Source organism: Sphaeramia orbicularis, chromosome 20 (genome assembly GCF_902148855.1).
Source record: "Sphaeramia orbicularis chromosome 20, fSphaOr1.1, whole genome shotgun sequence".
Taxonomy (NCBI): Eukaryota; Metazoa; Chordata; class Actinopteri; order Kurtiformes; family Apogonidae; genus Sphaeramia; species Sphaeramia orbicularis.
Window position 1 is genome coordinate 17,778,564 of NC_043976.1, and position 22,884 is coordinate 17,801,447.

General features: G+C 34.9%; 1 protein-coding gene across 2 annotated transcripts; it reads right to left on the reverse strand.

Moving 5' to 3' along the window:
• Nucleotides 1-8,739: 8,739 nt before the first annotated feature.
• On the reverse strand, nucleotides 8,740-20,734 carry rbis (ribosomal biogenesis factor). Of its 2 annotated transcripts, none has more exons than XM_030122733.1 (4): nucleotides 20,654-20,734; nucleotides 9,776-9,891; nucleotides 9,583-9,699; nucleotides 8,740-9,484 (listed from the first exon to the last, which is right to left on the reverse strand). In XM_030122733.1, the coding sequence occupies exons 2-4, from the start codon at nucleotides 9,884-9,886 to the stop codon at nucleotides 9,416-9,418; spliced, it is 297 nt and encodes a 98-aa protein (XP_029978593.1). In that variant the 5' UTR covers nucleotides 9,887-9,891; nucleotides 20,654-20,734; the 3' UTR covers nucleotides 8,740-9,415. The 2 variants fall into 2 exon arrangements, with proteins under 2 accessions (XP_029978593.1, XP_029978594.1); XM_030122734.1 differs by lacking the exon at nucleotides 20,654-20,734 and adding an exon at nucleotides 17,540-17,719.
• Between the last annotated feature and the right edge of the window lie 2,150 nt (nucleotides 20,735-22,884).

Sequence of the window (22,884 nt, forward strand, 5' to 3'; positions counted from 1 at the left end):
AATCTAATTGGCAAAATGGTGTTAAAGATTAAATCAATGCAAAAAGATGTTGCAAGACCTGAAATGTCTGGTTTCAAGAGTTAATATTTTTGTTCATTAAAACAAAAGCACTATTAGGATGTCATTTTTATGTTACATTTGATGAGATGAAAACAATGTGTGATTAAACCAATGTTTAACAGAAAAGATAAAACAAGAAAATATAAAAAGATTTAAGACAAAACACAATAGTTGACTTTATTTTTCTTCATTTTACATATCGTCAAACGCTTAAAATAATTGCCTAATTTTTTTTTTTTTTTTCTGATTTTTCTGGAAACACCAAAAATTTACCAGAAAATGAGTATTTGAGAATTTAGGCAAAAAAAGTCATTTTTGTCAAAAAAAAAAATTTACTTTGATTTAATGTTTGTGATTGCAGCAATTGCAAAGTTTAGTGTAATTTGACTTCTTATTCAGTTAAACATAAAAGATAACCCGAAGCATTACTTTCAGTATATTTTCAGGGTTTTTTTTTTTTTTAAGTTAAAAAGGCTGAACACTTTTTACATTATATCAATACATGAGTTTCAGTTTGCTGTGCACATAAAGAGCCTGTAGAAACGTCCTTCAAAGGCCAACTCTTTACTTTTATACTTTTAAGTACCTGGACTTTTTTACTTTTCCTGCACTAAAGTGTTTTAACCTCTACATTTCATATCCTGCTGTAAAATCCCACTCTTAGATTCTCCTTTTCATCTCCAGTTTGCGTTCATGGAAGTGGATTAAAATCCTTATTGTGTTCACTTTAAGACCCGTCATGATCGTGTGCTGGTTGTGTACAAGATGTCCCTCATGCTTTCACCTTGCTCCAGATTTATTGACCAACTAACTCAGTCAGAGGTCGCCACGGAGACAGGCAATCAGCTGGGCACCGGTACACCCATGACCTCTGATGTCAGCTCACTCGCAGGATGCTGCCGCAGAATACTGATAACAGCATTTTCAGCTCACGGACACACCTGAAAAAATCTATACCTCATCTTCAGTGGTATTCATAACAGAAATGGTCACGTGGCACCTTGAAAAGAAGGTATGTACAGAGGTAGACACAACAATGTGATTTAATACTTTTAAAAGGACATGAGCTCCAGTTGGTGATTATCTCAATTAAGGTTTGTTTGTTTTTTTTCTCTTTCTCTTCCCATTGATGTAATCCAAGGTGGATATATTTATATATGATGGCATATGTACAGATAGGTTTCATTATAACTGTAATCTGTATGTATCATAGGAATATACATGTATACATTTATCTTTACACGTACATTTATACTAATTTATTATTATTAATATTATTATATTTTGATGAAATTTTCAGGAAATGTTGATACTGGCATAAGGAACAAATGACTGAATTTTGGTGATGATCAGGGGGGTTGATCTGCCTCGGCAGAGGTCTGCGCTCTCCGTGTGCTTTTCTAGTTTTTTTTTTGTTTTTTTGTTTTCCTCTTACTGTATGATGAAACCTCAAACATACATATACATAAGGTGAAAGCTACTCTCAAGGCAATCTTGTCCTGTACTGTTAATTACCTGTCTTTTGCTGATAATGACAATAAAGTAAAAAATAATAATAATAATAATTTAATACTTTTAAAAGGAGATGGACTCCAGTTGTTTATTATCTCAGTTAAGGTTTTTTTTTTTTTTATCTCTTTCTCTTCCCATTGATGTAATCCAAGGTGGATATATTTATATATGAGGGTATATGTACAAACAGGTTTCATCATAACTGTGACCTGTATGTCTAAATGTGGACAGTGTAGGAGTAAGTTTGATAGGAATGTACATTTATACATTTATCTTTACACGTACATTTATACAAATGGAAGATGTATACATGAAAGACTACATTTATTTTTTTTTCTTTTCCTCTTATTGTATGATGAAATCTCATACATACATATATGTAAGGTGAAAGCTACTCGGTCTTTTGTTGATAATGGCAATAAAGTTAAAAAAAAAAAAAAAAACTTTTAAAAGGACGCGGACTCCAGTTGTTGATTATTGTAGCTAAGGTTTTGTTTTTTTGTTTTTTTTTTCTCTTTCTCTTCCCATTGATGTAATCCAAGGTGCATATATTTATATATGATGGTATATATACATATAGGTTTTCTCATAACTGTAATCTGTATGTCTAAATGTGGACAGTGTGGGAGTATGTTTGATAGGAATGTACATTTATACATTTACCTTTACATGTACATTTATACGAATGGAAGATGTATACATGAAAGGTTGCATTTAGTTTTGTGTTTTTTTTCTTTTCCTCTTATTGTATGATGAAATCTCATACATACATATATGTAAGCTGAAAGCTACTCTGTCTTGTTGATAATGGCAATAAAGTAAAAAATAGAATAAAATAAAATTAATTTAATACTTTTAAAAGGAGATGGACTCCAGTTGTTTATTATCTCAGTTAAGGTTTGGTTTTTTTTTCCTCTTTCTCTTCCCATTGATGTAATCCAAGGTGGATATATTTATATATGAGGGTATATGTACATATAGGTTTCATTATAACTGTAATCTGTATGTCTAAATGTGGACAGTGTAGGAGTATGTATGATAGGAATGTACATTTATCTGTACACGTACATTTACACGAATGGAAGATGTATACATGAAAGGCTGCATTTAGTTTAGTTTTTTTTTTTCTTTTCCTCTTACTGTATGATGAAGTCTCATACATACATATATGTAAGATGAAAGCTACTCTGAAGGTACTCTTGTTCTGTACTGTTAATGACATGTCTTTAGTTGATAAGACAGGTAGAGGGGGAAGAGCTTGAGGGGGGGTCTGGTTGTTTTTCAGAGTGGGGCTTTGCCACATGTGTTGATAATATCTAGTTTAACCCTCCGGTATCCAGGTGCGCCATTTAAGCACACTTTGCACTTCATTTTAAAAAACTTCATATTATTTTTCACAATTTAAATAAGGTTAGAATTCAAAAGTTCTTCATTTTTGCATGATCTTTAAAATTCTGGCCACCAACTAAAATTTGCACATTGTAAACAAAAGAAAATTACAAGACTAGCATCCGTCTCCCAAGTGTGCCTAAAACGCACTATTTCTTCCATTTGATATGTATGATTAGGGCTGACCTTGATTTACAAAAATAAAATAAAATTACAGCAGAAAAATAAATCAATATATAATATTTAATAGTTTGATTTATAGGTGTGCATTTTTGGCACACTTAGTGACAGATGCTAGCATTTTTGAACATTTGACCTAGCGCCAAAAATAATAATGCAAATTAACCAGTGTGTGAGTTAATCATTGACATATGCCAGGATGAAAAAATCAAATAATATGTGATCCACTTTTTATGTAGTACATTGAAAAAATATTTTTTTGTGTGTTTTTTGCATTCAAAAAAAAAAAAAATAGTTTGTTTACATTACAAACAGCATTTAAAGGGTTAAAAAATATGACAATTATTAAGTATTTGGTATTTTTATTTATGGCTCAAGTTGATGAAATAGAAAAAAGCGTAAAAGAATTAAAAACAAACTGTATGAAAAATTTTTTGACATTATTTCATAAGTGTGCCAAAAAGGCACACTTGGTGCTTAGTAGGGGTTTGGTGGACAGGATACTGGAGGGTTAAATATGGATATATGAATATATTATGACTATATTACTATATAGGACAATATAGAACATTATATGTGATGTATTATAAGTGCTGATACTGGTGTGACAATTTGTAAATGGGTGTTATTATATTATTGCATATAGGAATAAGGATGTGTTGTTGTTTGTTGTTGTAGTATTCATATAAAATAATAATTGCTATATAGAGATCATAAGGAGTAGCAATTGGGGGTAGGAGTATGTAAGTTTGTACTTCTTCCTACTTCTTTTCGAGCATGTTTAATTTATTTTATTTTTTTCTTTTGTTTACTTATCAACCTTTTATGTTATCTGATATTTTGTTGGTTGATTGAGTTTTGATTTCACTGTCTACATGTTCAAAATAAAGATTTCAATCAATTAATCCATCAATAATGGCAATAAATTAAAAAACAACAACAACAATGTAATAAAATACAGTAAAAAAAAAAAACACACAAAATGCATAAAATCAACATCTCTGACAAAATACAACAAAAAATTAAGTTATTTATTGCAGGATATATGAGCAGCAATTACATATTCTTGTTATTTAACTAGTTTACAGTGTGGTTTAGAAATATTTTGGAGTAAAAATGTCACTAATACGCCACCGCAGCCCCAGGGTTCCTGTTGATTTCAACTTCATTTACATTAACAGCGGGTGGCAGCTGTGTTTATGCTTCTGGTTTAGTACAAACACATCAAAGGCAACAAAGATATGGAGGAAAAAAAATATTAAACTGCCTATCACAGCTAAACTCATGCAGGGCACTTTTATTGTATTGTTCAGTGTTTTCAGAAGAATACCACCGCCGCCTGATAATAAACACTGACAGACTTCTATCAATACTGTTTAACAGAGAAAACAGCGAATCTACACAAAGCATTTTTATTCAGCAGCAGAAACATAAATAATACAATGGTTGTGAAACAGCATCACAACTGAAAACATGTTTGTACAAAGTATTCTGGATGATTAAGTTTCCTGTGATTATATTCAATTGTCTTCAATGTCAAAGAACAGGAAGCAGTAGTTTATCTTACATCAACTTGTATTTTCTTTGGTTTTTATTGTGTTTTTTTAGATGTGATTTTGATATTAATCTCAAGCATGTTATTGTCTTCACTCTTTGTGTGAATTTCTACTCTCATGCTTCTATCGAGCATTGTGCAATATTTGTCCTTTTACTTTATCACCTCTGTCTTGCATCTGTTCATTGCTTCTGTTGTTGCATTGTGTAGAGGACCAAACATAAGGAATAGGACAAAGATGGTAAAATTAGGAAAAATGATAATTTAATAAAGTTAGACAAATGTTAACACAAGCTCCAAAACAAAGTCAGTTAACAAAACTAGCGGCATTGTACCCGTGATGCCATTGTACGATAGCATGAGAGGCTAAAATCACCCAGAATACCTCACAACATTTGAATACGGACATAAAATTGCGGCTAGTAGATAGTTAGGTAATGTTTCTATTCATTTGGTGAGTTTGGCGGCAATCGGGCCTGTGAAGGCAGAGGAAAATCCGTACAAACGTACTCCCGTGCTGCAACATCGATCGGATGGACAACGTGCATTATATAGTAGGATGAACAAAGATGGGCCCAACTGAGGTCAACTAAACCAAACTGCAACAGAACAAAAACTGACCTAACCAGACAAAGAACCAAGGTAGGCTTACATAGAAAGGGACTAACCCAAATCAAACACAAGGGGAGGCATTACACTACAAAATTAAACAAACCCATTAACTTAGTCAAAATAACATTAAAAAATAATAATAATAATAATCATAACTAGACACAAAATACTGTGTGAAACCAATGTGATTTAAACCAAGAATTTAAGCAACTAAATTAACACAAAGAAACAAACAGTTTCCCCCTCTCAGTCTTGTGATATTAGTTCCTTACCCCGTCTTAAATGCTAGCCAAACCTCTTTGTCTGGTCCTTTGTCTGCAAACTGAAGAACAATGTGAGTAAATAATTCTAACATAACTAATATGAGTGCACCCACATTAGAATAAAAGACTTAAAGTAAACTGTCATGTAATCATTAACTGTAACTTAACAAAAACTCATGAAACAAGTGTTCAGAGAATGCAAACCTCCGCCAAGCACCCCGAACGGTGTGCACGTGTGGATCGACTATTTCTTTTTAAAAAATGTCCACAGAGTCCACATTCCACAGTGGATGTGGACAATTTTGTGCCAGATACAAGATATTATTATAAGCTACGGGTGGATCAAATTGGAGGCTAATCTGAGTCTTTTTTAATTTTTTATGAACTTTCAAAAATTGCTCAATGATGACAGAGAGGAAAATTTGAGATTTTGTGACCTTACTGTGACCTTGAACTTTGGCCTACTTCACCTAAAATGTAATGGGTTCGTCCCGGGGCCTAGGCCTATCTGTGGGTAATATTTGGTAAAGATGGTTGTAATGGTTTTCCCATAAAGTTGCTAACAAACACGTAAACAAACAAACACACAAAGCAAAGTGATCCCAATACCTCCTGGCAGAGTTAACAAAAACTACTAACACAAGATGGTGGTGGCAAGGGATCCACCACACATTGCCATGTGAGTTTCCTGTCTTTGCTTTGTCAACATTTGTTTTTACAGGTTCTATAGTCTTACACAGAGCTACGGCAGCACACATTTTTAGATGAATCATAAAGATCATATTAATTATAAAACAGCAAACATCAACTGTCAAAATGTCTCCAACATCTAGTGTAGTGTTTTTCAACCTTGGGATCGAGACCCCACATGGGGTTGCCTGAAATTTCTAGTAATTGATAAAAATAAAAATATTGAAAAAAAACATATAAGGTGAGTTGAGAGAGACAATCCCAATACATAAAAGACAAACTGTGAAGCTGAAACTGAAGCACTGTGGTACTGTTTATCTTTCAAATGTTCATTGTGGTCGGTTTCAAATGCTGCAGCTCTTTCATAATTCATAGTTTGAGTTCTTGTTTGTTCAGTATTAATTGTCAGCCTTGTAAATCCAAGCTGGACTGACTGTACATATCCTGACCAAGGAAAATAAAATTCTCACTTTGTGCAGTAATCTGCACCTGGCATTTCTGCCTGCATCCCTAATAATATACATTATATAGACTAAATATCGTCTAAAATTTATGTTTATTTGCAACACAGTATAGCAGAAACAGCAAAAACAAATTGTTTTGCAAAAAAAATGTTTTGAATGTCTGAAATGAGTGATGTTAAAATGGCGTCACAAGCCTAAAAAGGTTGGGAGCCACTGATCTACTGAGTCTAGTTTACATAGATTACGAGTGTAAAACATTTTCCATTCTTAATAAAACTCTGATAGGATAAATTAACTCTTTAAAACCTGACGTGTCATCACTGACACCCTGCACATATGCAGTTTGGATGGCTGTAACTCTAACTGTATGTGTAATTGGAAAAATTTCAACTTTCTGAAACCTGAGACACTGCGCTTCATAGACTTTATTGGTTGATTATGTTAATTTCACTCACCTGTACTAGAAGCTGGAGAAGAAGCTGGTTTAGCAGAATTATAACATGCAGTAAATAGTAAATGATTGCTAGATTTTGAAAGATCTGGAGAAAAAAAAGTGCTCTGGAAAGATGGGCAAACAGACTCACTTACAGCATATTTTCTGACCTTTTTATAGTCAAAATAAGAAAAAAAAATTCCAGGCAGACCATTTAAGGCTTAGAGTTTAAAGGGTTAAGCTGTCACAGTATAGATAATGCAAACACTGCAGCTGTATGGACTAGTTTTTAGTTCATCTACGCGGGTCCAAGATGTCACAAAAATGTAGATATGAACACAAAGTATTCACACACTGTTTTAGCCTCCAGAAACCAGAGAAAACCAAAGGAAAATGTTTATTTTAGTTGAAACTTGCTGTACAAGAGTCCTCATACAAGGTAAAATAAAATGACTCAGATCATAAATCATGATTCTACCTCAAAAAGATGATCATACAATCTTTTGGCTAATTGGCTAGTCTTACATATCATTAGCCTCAGAGCAGATGTGCCTAGTACAGGGGTGTTAAACTAATTTTAGATCAGGGGCCACAAACACTCTCAAATGGGCCGGACCAGAAAAACAATAACATAATAACCTATTAATAATGACGCATTAAAATTTTTCTGTGTTTCAGTGTGAAAAAGTAAAATTACATTGTGAAAATGTTTACATCTACAAACTGTCCTTTAAAAAAAATGTGAATGACGTGAACAACCTGAAATTTCTTAAGAAAACTAAGTGGAATTTTAACATTACATCTCTGCTTAATATTTACACGTGCATTACAGATCGCAGTGGATCTACAAAGGCACAAAATATTTAGAAACAGAAATTATATTGTTGAAATTCCAGTTAATTTTCTTTCCGGTTACAGCTTCCGGTTGATCATATTTGTTCATGTTGTGCACATTCTTTGTGCAACGACATTTTGTAAATGTAAACATGTAATTTTTAGGTTATTACGGGTCCGACCAATTCACTTGCTTGAGATCAAATTGGGCTGTATGTGGCTCCTGACCTACAAGGATTAACATCTTCAATGTCATTTTTGCATTTCACGAATTCATTCCACAGGCGGAATTGATCCTTTTATGCCGCGTTTCCACTACGTGGAACCAGCGTGACTCAGCTCAGCTTGGTATTCCTGGAGATCATTTCCATTACAGGATATTACTGACTTAACAGCACCTGGACGTCATAGCAATGCGGTGCGTTACTTCCGTGTCGTCTGCTCAGAGAGTTGCCGAAAACTTGCTCATTGCGTGTTGTCTCGTCTGAATTTTTACGCTGGCCACCAAAGATTGAATCTTCTCGACCGACCATGGTGTAGTTTTGGGCTGTTATCATGTGGATGAGTGTACCGCTATATTTACTGTCCACTTCTGCATCTGTTTTTTGTAAAACGGCGGGTCACAGAGAAAACTGTCTGACCAATCAGTGGTCTGCAGTGTTTTACGTCACAGTTTAGTATCGCTTGGAACCTTGGCAGAGGTGATACCAAAAAACTAGTACCAGGTACCAGATTCCAGGTCCTTTTTCGTAATGGAAACGCAAAAAGGCTGAGCCGAGTCGAGTCGAGCTGGTACCACATAGTGGAAACGCAGCATTAGTGGGCTGGTGTTGGCCCACGGACCATATGTTTGACACCCCTGGCCTAGAACTAGTAACTTTAATCTTCTAACTTCGCATCATTGGCTATGATCTGAAAAAAAAACAAAGATTTAGGAGGGTTATGCTATGAGGCTAACATTATCCAAACTGATCCACTATATTAGCTCTGCACTCTGCTGTAGACATGTCTGGCACCGTCCACTGTCATTCTGGAATAGGTGTTATAGTCCTCTGGGTGGTTTAGGGCTTGTTCTTTAAATGAATCCCACTCATCTTGGTCGGCACTGAGGATGCAGAGGTGGTGCCGATAAAAAACACTTTAAGGACAGTTGTTTTGGTCAGACGTGTGCATGACAAAGTGTGTCAAAGTACAGAAGAAACCCCCACATCAGATGAAATGTACTTGCATTTTCAGTGTGGACTCGAAGTGGTTGTTGGACTTGAAGGGAACTTTCAAAACAGCAAAACATGGATCGAGGAAGGAAGGAGAAAGCCAGCCCTGACGCTGCACAACTGAAATATGTGCTTATTCCACCAGAGTCCTTCCTGTGACTCAGACTACAGGTGCTCAGACTTGATGTCAGTTCATCGTTCCTGGCCCATTACAGCTGAGAGAAGAGCTCAGCAGCGTTGTCAACATTTACAGACTCCTTCGGCGGCTCTCTGACAACCTAACAAGTAAAAAAAAAAAAAAAAAAGGAAATGTGAGAAGAATTGAATGATTGAGGAAATAACAACAGCTACCAACGCTCAGAGGTTCAGCTTTTACCTGTGTTTGTTTCTTGGGCTCCGGCACCACAGATTTAGAAACACTCTTCACATCCCTCTGGACTTCAGTGAAAATCTGATTGAGGTTCTCCACTTTCTCGTTCTTCATAGCGTTTATCTGTAAAGACGTGTAGAAACTTGAGCAAAGAGAATATGAGACATTTACACATGAGAAACGGATGAAGGGATCTTACGTGTTTGAGCGTAGTCGTAACCGGTTTGGCTTTGTTCTTGGGCTTCAAATGTTTGTTTGCGACTTGAAAGACGTTCTTCTGCTTCTTCCCTTTTTGTTTATTTTTGGCCATGTTACCTGGGTAGATAAAGTCAATCAGCATGTGTATGGTCAGACAGGTTGGATCTCTACATTATACCTTTAACCCCTAATGTATCTGTGGCGAGCACTCTGAATGTGTGATTTTAAATATTCATAAAATTTTAACCACTTGTTCAATAGGAAAATTTAAAATGATTTGATGTAATAGACCTTGTGCTTTCCATAGACATCTGAGCATGCTCAGTGCAGCCCCTACTGCCTGTGTCATGGGGGACAAAACACAGCAGTGAGTGAGACCGGACTTTTTTGTTGTTTACATTTTTCCTTGTCGTTTTTTGTTTTTACTGTTGTTTACAGTGTTGTTGTGATTTTGTGATCTTTTTTTTTTAACCGTGTTTTTACCAAGTTTTAACGGTGTAACTGTTTTTTAGAGTTCAACCAGGTGCCAAAAAGCAGCTGAACTGATTTAGAGAAAAAGAGCCCAAAACAAAAACGACTGGGCCAAAACTCATTGTTGCTTAGCGTGTTCCAGTTCACAGTTCATGTTCTTCATCTTAAATCACTTATTAATGTATATTCTGAGTGCTTTATTTGATAAAAAACCTGTAAAACTTCAATTCCTCTCTTTGTCTTTTTCTGTTATTTCACTGTTTTGACCCTAAAACATAGCCTGGCCAGCCATCCATCTTTCTCAATGAAAAATCCGTCTGGAATCGCAGGGTTTGAACCCAAATATGAAGGCGGGACTAGCACGCGCAGAGTAAACCAATCACAGATAATAATAATAATAATAATAATAATAATAATAATAATAATAATAAAAAAAGAGTGTAAGAAAATATCGGTTCTGCAGTATATCGCGACATTTCATTTCACAATACCGTATCGATATTAAAAAGTACTGCATCGAAATTTTTAGGTATTTATTCAAATGCAGATATTGTGGAAGTTCATTTTTGTTTTTTTGTTTATATTTTATCTATTATTATTTAACACTCTTTTATTAAATAAGTAGTTTTTTGTTGGGATTGCACAAAAATAAAGTTCTGATGTTAGTTCTGAACTAATAGAATATGAACATTTGAACAGGATCTTAAACTGTAACGTCTGTAAAACATAATTTCAGTTTGAACAAACGAACATTTTTGTGATATAGCATTAGATACTGTTGTGATCAAATAAAAATGTGTTTAGTATTTGTGCATATCTCTGGTGTAATTCAATTCTTCACGGAAATAATCATTTAAAAAAAAAGAAACAAACAAAAAATTGCCTTTTAACAGTATCATGATATATCGTGATATATCGTATTGTGATCCTAGTATTGTGATTTGTATCGTATCGCCAGATTCTTGCCAATACACACCCCTAATAATAATAATAATAACTTTATGTATATAGCACCTTTACAAACTGAGTTTACAAAGTACTTTGACAGACAAAGCTGAAGGGCACAACAGCAGAATACAAGATCCAAGCAAAGACAGGAAAACACAGAAAACAACACAACACAATAAAAGATATACGTACAGCAAACGCGAAAACATGACACTTCAAATAAATTGGAATGAACTGAAGTAGAGAGGGCAGAAATAACATAACATGATGCTGTCAAATCGATGCAAAAATGAGGGAAATAAACCAACATCATGTACCCTATGAGAATATAAATGAATTACCAAAGAAGGGTAAAATTAAATATTCCACATTAAAAAGAGACAACATCGCATAAAGGAAAGTCTGTAAAAATGTTTTTTAAGAAGTGATTTAAAAGATGTTACTGATTCCACAAGCCTTATCGCCTCGGGCAGGCCGTTCCAAAGTCGAGGGGCCCTGATGGAGAAGGCGCGGTCACCTTTCGATTTAAGCCTCGACTTTGGAACAGCCAGGAGCCCTCCGCCCGAGGATCTAAGGCTGCGTACTGGCAGATAAGACGGATGTGACGCTTTTGTCAGACAAACTTAAGAATACAGGGTGTAATCTGTAATTCAATCCTTATTTTTGAATCAAGTAAACAATCGACAACAGTTGTAAAGAGATTTGTGGACTTGAAACTGACTTTGACTCCCGACAAATAGAAGTCAGTGTGTATGACGCATTGCGAAACACTCGACCCCCAGACTTGTGATTGGTTTGAAATAGAATAGATGGTGCATATTTCACTGCAACTGTTTTCTCAGTATTGAATACACTGAGAAAACCGGATGGCTGACTAGGCTACCTAAAACACATGATGAAGGAAAACCACTGAAGAAAAGGAACACAGGCACATACTCACAGCAGCTTTTATGACACTGAAACAGATGCAAATTCACAGCTGCATGTTTACCTGGCATAATGTCTCAGGGGTTAAAGGGTTAACCAACAACTGCTGCCTGTTTTAAAGTCTAAAGGTTTGCTCACTCAATGAGCATTTGATTAAATTAGAACTAAGGCTAATAATTACTTTCACTGTCAATTAATCTGTCGACTATTTTCTTGATTAAAGCAGCAGTAATCGCACAATCCCATGATGATTACCTTTCAGCATATTGTAAATCAATCGTTCTAACATGCTCTACTACAAGCATCTAGTTTTTGCCTGTGTTTTCAGTGCTGTTGTAAATGTCACCTGTGATATTTTGCCACAGGCGTTGGTCAACATTTAGCCCCTGTCATGCCTGGGGTGATCGTTCTGTACATATGATTTATTTTAAATATTCATAAAATTCAAATGTTTGCTGAATAGGAAAAATTTCAAAATGTGCTGATAGAACAGACCTTATGCTTTCCATAGACATGTGAGCATACTCAGTGCACCCCCTGCCACCTGTGTAATGAGGGGCAAAACACAGAGCAGGAACTTCGATTAAATTAAAAAAAAAAAAAAAAAAAAAGTAAAAAAAAGACCAAAATTAAAATGACCGAAATGAGGAAAAATAAGCAAAACAGCACTTTATCAAAGTCAGTTAAGAAAAAATTAAGAAAACTACAAAAGCCAAGGCCGAGGCAGATCACCCCCCCCCATGACCACCAAAATTTATTCATTTGTTCCTTGCACCACTATCAACATTTCCTGAACATTTCAGCAAAATACGTCCATAACTTTGTTGAGTTATCTTGCTAACAAACCAACAGACAGACAAAAAAACCCAGATGAAAACATAACCTCCACCGTCCTTGACGGAGGTAAAAATCTGCCCCCTCTCATCCCTGATCACCACCAAAATTTAATCATTTGTTCCCTGTGCCAGTCTCAACATTTCCTGAAAATTTCATCAAAATCCGTCCATAACTTTTTGAGTTATCTTGCTAACAGACAAACAAACAAACAAACCCTGATGAAAACAGCTTATTAAGCGCTGGGTAATAAGCTGCTGATCTGAACCTTATGGTCTGTCAAAATGTCACAACTCCGACATAACTTGAAAATGGTTCAATTAACAGGTGAAAATTTACAGATTTCTGAGTCTTTGAGCAAAAAGGTTAACAGATTTACTTGTTTTTCTTAAAAATCATACTGTGTCATAAACACAGCTGGTGATTAATGTAATAGTTGAGGCCTAATGGATGAATAAGTGCATCAATATGAAACTACTCGCTGTTCTCATCGATCTATGAAAAACACTGCTACGAGTCATTCTGAATGGAACACGACAACAGTCCAAACACAGTTACTCAGGTGTTTCACAAAAGTTGCACTCTTGCACAATAGCCTCTACACTTTTACAGAGAGGTGACTCAAACACGAAAACAAACCGTCTCAGTTTGCAGTCCTGGGGGTTACAAAGCTGTTCTTCAAGGGCATCGGAGAAAAGAAAACACAACTCCTTAAAGCCTCAAACTGTGCACAAATAACCACAGCAGACCAAACCATCCTGCCTTCCACTCATGTCAATAAGAAGGTGATGCTACAGTGGAAACTTGAGCTTGAACACTGGAGTGGACACAGAGGAATGCAGAAACCCTGGTCTGAGTGACACAGAGAAGGATAAACTATATAAATCCACATCCTGCCTCCTGTTAGCAATAAACAGCACATGTGGCTGTTGTCTCAAAAATATTACCTGTTCACCTGTAGAATGAGCAGCAGTGGGGAAGGTATGAGAGATAATGACAGCCTTCATTTCAGAGGAAAATGTACAGACAAAACTAATGTGATTACTTTACTCCTCCTCCATATTCATTATTTATTATTATACTATCTGCACATATTGTTTTTCCATCTTGTTTTTGTATTTCTGTTTAAACTGTAGCTTCACTGTCAATCCTGTGAATCATAATTTCCTTTTTTTCCATGTCACATGTTGAATGACAATAAAGGATCTTGAATCTTGAATATTAGTGCACGTCAGTAAATTATTATATGAGAATTAAATGTCCTCTATTGTGGCAAACTAGTAACAACAACAAAAAAAATTTAAGCTGCAAGCAGCATTGGGCGGGACCTCACACCGGGCGATCCGCCTCCCCTGTGATCCGCCTCCCGTGACCGTCCACACCTCAGCTCCACTCACACCTCTCCGTCCCGATACCAGTTCCCACCCTTTAGTGTCTGTCCTCCTTACATCTGTACAGAACACCAGCGACCCTCTGCTGAAACCACCATCACCTTTAAATGAGACTTTTATTTTGGAAACCGTACTGTGTGTATGTGCATTTGTTTTGTATGTGAGAGAAAGAATCAGTTTGAAAAATGAATTGAAATTGTATGAATAATTGAGCATGAAAGTGATGATTTCTCACATTTAAGGCTTTTATTTTGGAAAAACCCTATTGTGTGAGCATGTGTGTCTGTGAGAAAGAGTACTTTTGAATGAAGAAACATTGTACAAACAGTTGAGCGTTTGGTCATAAAAATGAAAAGAAGTTATGTAATAGACATTTTGTATTATTCTTAATTGGGGTTTTATTTTGAAAAATGTAGTCCGTGTACTTTTGAATGTGTGCCAAATTTCCAATATCCACAATACAATGCAGTAAAACCTGTTTTAAAATAGAAAATAAAAAATAAAAAATTTGGATTGCCTGGGACTTGAACCAGGGTCCTTCAGCTCAATAGGCAGCTACACTAACCATTGCACTACAGACAAACATGTGCAGTCATGCACCAGTAAGACTTTTATAGGGATTTTGCCATTGTGAAAAGTGAAACTAAACATAGTCTTCAAAAAAAAAAAATCGCCATTATTCCATGACCGTAGGTCATATGTGAAAAGTTCTTTCACTTTTGGATTCTGCAGACTTGTGGGAATTTAATGAGGTATAACTTTTGTGTCAAGAGTCTGAAATGAATAAGCAGTAATTGCAGAAACGTAGAGTAACTTTCAAAGGCAGATTGCCAACTTCCTGTTGGGGTTAGCTCATGAGTGTCAGTGTATGATTTGTCGGGCTCAATCAGACCAACATTTTGACATTTGTTTCATGTTTCTGTGACATTCCTACTGGCCGCTAGGGCAGATTTTGTGTGTTTTTTAGTACATAGGTGGTGCTACAGAGTCTATTTTGACACCCAAGGGGTTAATTTTGATACTGAATCAAAGTGTTCACCAGCCATGACATACATGGCAAATTTGGTGAGTTTTGGAGCATGTTAAGGGGGTCAAATGGCAGTCTAAAGTGGAAAAAGTATGAAAATAAACAAATTGTTATAAATCAGTAACCATACATCCTATCTCCAAATTTTTTGCATGTGAGCGTTGTGCTGAGTCCCGTGAATACGTAGATATGTCATATGTGGGGAAAAACTCCAAAGTGAAAAATGAGTTCCAAACATCGCAACTTTGCGGGCTTGTAAAAAAAAAAACTAAGACAGTTAAGACTAAGTTACGAGATCACTTTTTTGAGTAGAGTTCAATCTATCTTTTGGTGCTATTTAGAAGTCAATATGAGAAACAGTGTCATCGGAGTTAGTTTTAAAAATTTTATTTTGAAAGACATATTGCGAACTTCCTGTTGGAGATAACTCATAGGTGTCAGCGGATGATTTGTAGAGCAATGTCCAACCAACATTTTGGCATTGGTTCCATGTCTCTATGACTTTCCTACTGGCCACTAGGGCAGTTGCCGTTTTTCTTCACATAGGTGGTGCTAGAGAGCCCATTTTGGCACCTATGGGGTTAATTTTTTCATTTTATCAAATTTTTCGCCAGGCCTGACATGTGTGCCAAATTTGGTGAGTTTTGGAGTATGTTTAGGGGGTCAAAATCCAGTTTAAAGTGACGGCAGAAAAAAAATAAAAAACGAACGAAAAACAATAGGGCCTTGCTTGCAGGCAAGGCCTCTCACTGTGTGAGAGGGCCTTACCTTTCGGCTCGGTCCCTAAAAAAACATCAGCCATGGTGGGCTGAACATGGGAGAAAACTGCTGACACACATACACACCAAACTCCATCCTCGCTTCCGAAACTCTGTTGAACATCTTTTATTTCTATCTCACGACAATACAGAAGCTCCAGTTGCTCACAGTCGTCTGTGCAAATAAAATGAAGGCAAAGTACACAGGAAACACAATGTAATTCAATACAGAGTAGCGTAGCGGTCAACAGAAAATGTCACTCCCTATGTTCATCCCACACCATGTTCAAACACCAGCCCAGGAGAACAGGTGAGTACAATTACAAGCATCCACGGATCACACCCCTACAGTAGTCCCTTTTCCACTGACCCTCAAATTGCATGAATATAACTTGCGCATAAAAAATTTACCTGATGGAAAAACGACAATTTCACCAAAACTCTCATTTTTCGATGAAAAGTTTTTGTGCTGGCAAGACGTGGTTTTTTGGGTGATGACTGTAATGGAAAGACCTTTTTCCACAACTAGAGTTACATAAATAAAAAAAACTCAATGTTGACGGACGTTACAACAAGCAAAGAAGAAGAGTTTTAAAAGAAACATGGTGCAGTATGTGTGGACACACCAGGAACCCAATCATTTTCTAACTTAGTACGGGATAGAGGGGTAATATATAATAATAATGAATATATCTGTAAATCAACACAATATTTACACTTGTCACCATGTTTATGAAATGACTTCTCATGTCATCCCGCGATAATAAATAAACAAATCATCGCATTTGTGATTTAATAGAAAAACCAACATTACACACTTATGTTTTTTTGACATTTAGTAAATATCAGTAAAGTTTTGCGTATTTGTCCAATGGAAAAGCGACTAGTGACACACCCCTCACCCAAGCCCCAAGGCAGTGTATGTACGCTGTCTCACCCATTACCCTGTGTTTTGCCCCCCCCTTACACATGCAGCAAGGAGTGCGCTGAGCATGCTCACATGTCGATGGAAAGCGGACGGTCTATTCTATCAGCACGTTTTGAAATTTGTCCCATTCAGCAAATGGTAATTTTTTATGAATATTTAAAATAAACCATACATACAGAACTAGCACCACAGACATGTCAGGGGTTAAAGAGTTAAAGACCTCACCATGTAAAGATCTGAGAGATCATGCAATGCCATGTCTGCAATGTTACTGCACATCTTTACCATGCTTTGCAGGAGGTTCCTATTTCCAGAAGATAATGATCCAAATCAGCAAATAAACGAAACATTGAGGACTGATTTAATAAAACATTTCATAAAAGGTTTTTTTTTTTTTTTTTAAACAGACAGCATCAACATGTGAATCAAAGGTGAGTTTGTTATTGGTGATGATACTAAGATACTTGCAATTATCCACTACCTCGACAGCCTGGTAGTTGATGACCACAGGAGACGATACTATTAGGTTTTCCTTCAAATCAACTATTTTCTTTTTTGTCTTGGATGTAATGACAGTCAGAAAGGATGACATGCACCAATTAGTGAAGTCAGACAGTAGTGGGTTATGATCAGGGTCGTCATTACTCAGAAGGGACACAATTACAGATTCATCCGCAAACTTTATGACGCGACACCCAGCATGTTGGCTTCGATGCTCATTAGTATATAAAACAAACAAATGAGGAGAGAGAAGACATGCCTGAGGGGACCCTGTGGAACCGAACCGAGTATCTGATAAAATACCATTAGCCCTCACCCACTGTGACCTCGCTTTTAAAACAGAAAACAGTTATTACAGAAATACCTTTTACAGGCTGCATAACAATATCTGACCCTGAGTTTCTACAGCGTTACTCACATACAGTAGTGTATTCTGGTTATTTACTGTACTAGTATGGCTTTAGAGTTATTATGAACATATAATAAGGCCTGGCCAAGCGAGTAACAGAGTGAGAAAGTACTGTGCAGCAATACTAATCATTCCATATCTGTTTTTAAACATAAATTTAGCAGCAACCATAATAACTTAAATTGAAAGTCTAAGCAAGTACTTTAACATGCTATTAAGGAATAAGAACCAAAATTTAATAAAAACATGAATTTATCACCATTGATAAAGTAACAAAGTGAAGAAAATATACAGCAGTTATTCAAGGTTTGGAAGAAATGCCAAAAAAGTGCTGTTCCTAAAGGAAAGTGCAAATATTTAGCATACCACACTTTTCTTAATATATGAGAGTACATTATATCCAAAAATGAAACTGATATCATTTTTGTGTTAGTTTTAAAACACATTAAGTCATGGTAATGGAGTGAGAATCCAAAAAAGTAACAGAGTGAGGTGTTTGTTCAGTGTGATGAACCATAATAAAAATCAAAGATTTTATTAAGATACTGATCAAATTATCAGTCTTTGGCCACACATGTTTCATCACTATATTAACATACATCTTTATGCTGTTTTTAAAATAACAAATAACATTCAAAATCATTAGTATTTGATTACTATGAAATTTAAGATTAGACAGGCATACAGGGTAGGGAAGCAAAAATTACAATATTTTGAGGCAGGGATTGAAAGACAGTGTATGACCAATTAGTTTATTGAAAGTCATGAGAATTTATTTGCCACAAGAAAATTTACATAATAGAAAATGTTTTTATTCTATGTGTCCTCCTTCTTTCTCAGTAACTGCCTTCACACGCTTCCTGAAACTTGCACAAGTGTTCTTCAAATACTCGGGTGACAACTTCTCCCATTCTTCTTTAATAGTATCTTCCAGACTTTCTTGTAATAGTTTTGCTCATAGTCATTCTCTTCTTTCCATTATAAACAGTCTTTATGGACACTCCAACTATTTTTGAAATCTCCTTTGGTGTGACGAGTGCATTCAGCAAATCACACACTCTTTGACGTTTGCTTTCCTGATTACTCATATGGGCCAAAGTTTCTGAAGTTTCATCAATATATGTTTGGTTTCAAAACAATTGACATAGTGCCTGCTGAGAAAAAACAACTAAATGTTCATTGTAAATTTTGCTTCCCCACCCTGTATATTTTGAACATATTTGAACATAAATGTTCAAATATGTTCTTTTCATGTACCTTTGAATGAAATCTAAAACTTAGAACTCTATTCTTATTGCATCGGAAGTCTCAGCAATTTCATTTCTGTACTATATAACCTTTTGGTCAGTGTAATCTATATATTTTTACTTATTTTTATTACAGTTTGATGTACTCCGTGCTGATTTTTTATCATTTAAGAACACTTTTTTTTAGATTCCTATGGATGTCCATGTTATTTATTTCAAACATGTCAAGTTGTCTTTGTGTATGAAACGTGCAACTTAAATAAATTTGTCTTGGTTTATAGAAGATTTTGTTCGGCTGTTAATTAAACAACTCATTGACTTGAAGCATGTACAGAAGTAAAATGCCACATACAGCAGCTAAGGTTAATACAGTAAGATGGGTCCATTTTACTGTACAATTACTACTTTAAAATAATACAATATAGCTAGACTTCAGTTAAGTTTGAATGCTGAGGTTTCATTTTCGGTATGAGTATTTTGCCTGGATAATATGAGTGCTTTTACTTAATGAAAGGGTCTTTCTACTTCTTCCACCCATCCAACTACTATATTAGGAGGTATCTTTCTGTTTACTAGTGATTTATTCCAAACATGCAATGAAATTTAACATATATGCGAACAAGCAAAACATACATAATAACACAAATAACAACAATCATAACAATCTTAGACAGAATAACAGCACAATAGTTCCATTTACATGCCCGAAAAGGGGTGGGAAGAAATGCAACTTATTTAATCCCACCCCCTCTCCCTAAAATATTTTTAATATATATGTCCCTCTTCCTTTTCTGTTACTCTTTTATATTTATATATCTACTCACACACACATGCATCCATATACACATACATACGTTTATACATATACCCACAACATACAAGTACACATACGCACATACAAATACACATATAATCTTTTACCAATGCATTTCTTAGTTGTGCTGGCGAATAAATAAACAAATAATAAATTACTCAAAGAAAGAAATATATACATAAACAACAGTAAACATATGGTGACAATTAATAACCCTCATCCCTACATCTTGTGAAAAAACATGGTCTTATAAGTGGTTTTGAATTGGATCTGTTTGAACATTCCTTGTGTTCCTCCCTCAGTATATTCCACACTTTAACACCACATACAGACATACTAACACTTTTCTGAATAAAACACACAAAACAGAACAACAGTAGACCTGCGTACAGCTACATGTAAGTTCATAGGTACTTAAATGCGTATTAGAGAACCACTAGACAGGTAACAGAACTAATGCTAGCTGTTTCAACCCACGCCATGCCTGTTCCTGATCATTTATGACAACATTTTTCATTTATTTTCTGATGGACTTGATAAAACGTCACCGTACTTTCAGATATGCTTTGGAAAATTTTAGTACACACTTGAAAGTATTAATAATGAAATGTCATGAACACTCACCAGCTGTGACCAGGCGGCTGTTGTTGATGCTCTCATGTACTCGTAGTAGCAAACGTGCTGGTTCGTGACGTCACTTTCATGCGACGGCAAAGACGAATCTGTCGCTGAAAATGAAACGTATGTCTTTTTTATTTGTATTATTTAAACAAAAAATAAATCATTAAATGAATAGTCAGTTAATGAATGAGACTTTTATATTCATGGGCAGTTGTATTTTCTTTTTAAAAGGCGGACTTTTGTTTTATTTTATTTTATGTCATTAATTTGCACTCATTTATATATTAAGTTGTTCTCCAGGCATCACATTATCATAAATAAAATAAAACTTTACATAAGCATTCTGACACGGAAAGACTGCTGCAGCAATAGGATGCATACGCGTTGCAAGGTCATTGAATGGCATAGGCGAAGCAGAAAGAAATAGTATAGTTTCATGTAAATTGAACTTTCAACACATTTTATTTGGCCTGTCACAAATTGATAAAATAACTCCAGAAAAAAGATACATTATCAACCTTTTGATTATTTTTTTTTTCTAAATTTCACATTCATTGCTCCAGATTTGCACACAAACGTCCAAACATTACTGTTTTTAAAGTCCTTTTTTCCAATTATGTAGACAGTTTGAGGAACATCATAAATTCTAAATAAAACAAAACAAAACAAAAAAAGTGTCAAGTGTATAATCTTATTTAATGTGTGTAATTTCTATTTATACCTCGAACAATTTTTATTTTGTATTTTTTTTATTTTAATTGATTAATTAATTAATTTATTTATTTATTTATTTATTTATTTATTTTTTCTAATGTTTTTACTTACATGTATTTCTATTTATTTGAAATGTAAAATATTCAGTGAATTATGAAACTTTCTGTCCTTGTTTGTTGTATACTGTTATGTATATATAGTGTTCGATGTTCATTGTTCAAATTAAAAAAAAGAAAAAAAAAAAGAAAAAAAAGAAATGGTATAGTAGAGTAAAGGACACTTTTTTTTTTCTTTTAAACCAAGTTGCATCACCCAGAAGACAGCTTCTAAACCGTGAGAGAGGGGCCATTTTAGATGCCAAATCCCGTATTTAATGAATGAAATTAAAATAGTTACATGGTCATATTTTAAAATAAAGTGTGAGCGTACATTACAATGACTAATATGTTGTAATAATATGCTCACAATTTAATAGCCAATTAACATATCATATGTAATATGCCTGTATACCAGCAGGTGACGCCATAATACCACCACAAACACTGTAAGGCAGATGGTCATTTTTCTCAACAATAAGGTCATTTTTGATTATTTAAGTGACTCTATGGCTAATGCAAATGTATTCTATGGGAACTGTTCGTATTTTTTCAGTCAACATGAAGCTCATCCACTTAACTTTACAAGCACCTGTTGCAGCACTGTATCACTGACAGACAAATCCTGCACAAGGCAGATACATGTTCTCACTCACACAGGAGTCAGCAAACTCTGACCTGTCATGTTCTAAAATAAATATGCTTAAATATGAAACTTGTTATGATTTTAGATTCTCTTCTTCACATATTTAGTATAGCTAATCCTTTAGTGTATTTGCATTTCTGACTTACTCCTATAATTGAACCTTTTCATGCATGAATTATGAGAACCTTTATCAAGATTTTTTTTCCTGAATGGATTTATTCCTCTTTAAGCATGGAAAAAAATAAATAAATAAAAAAATAAAAAAATAAAATAAATAATAATAATAATAATAATAATAATAATAATAATAATAATAATAATAATAATGTGATTGATTTTTTTATGAACCTTTTTTTCATGGAGTTGCAAAAATATCCACTCAGCTGGACACCATGTGTTTAACCCTTTCATGCATAGGTCACTCCAGTGGACAGTTCTTCTCCAGCTGTTCCCTTGTATATTAATGGGTTTTGTTGTTTTAGTTCCATATCAGCCGACACAGTGAACACTTACGCATCATCCCATACACTGACATTCATACCATTACTGTAACTTTGCTGTTCTTGATAAACCTGATCTGCACTAACATGTTTAAGTGTAAATCAATTATTTGTTAGACAAGAAGGTTTTTTTTGCATATTATCTCCATGAAATGAGTTATTGCTAGTATTAGAATATGTTGAAATGTGAGAAGACATCAGATTAGCAGAATTAAAAATGTTTTTATTTCATTGTTTTCATATCACTTTCTGATATTGGGTTTTAAACACGTTTCTTTA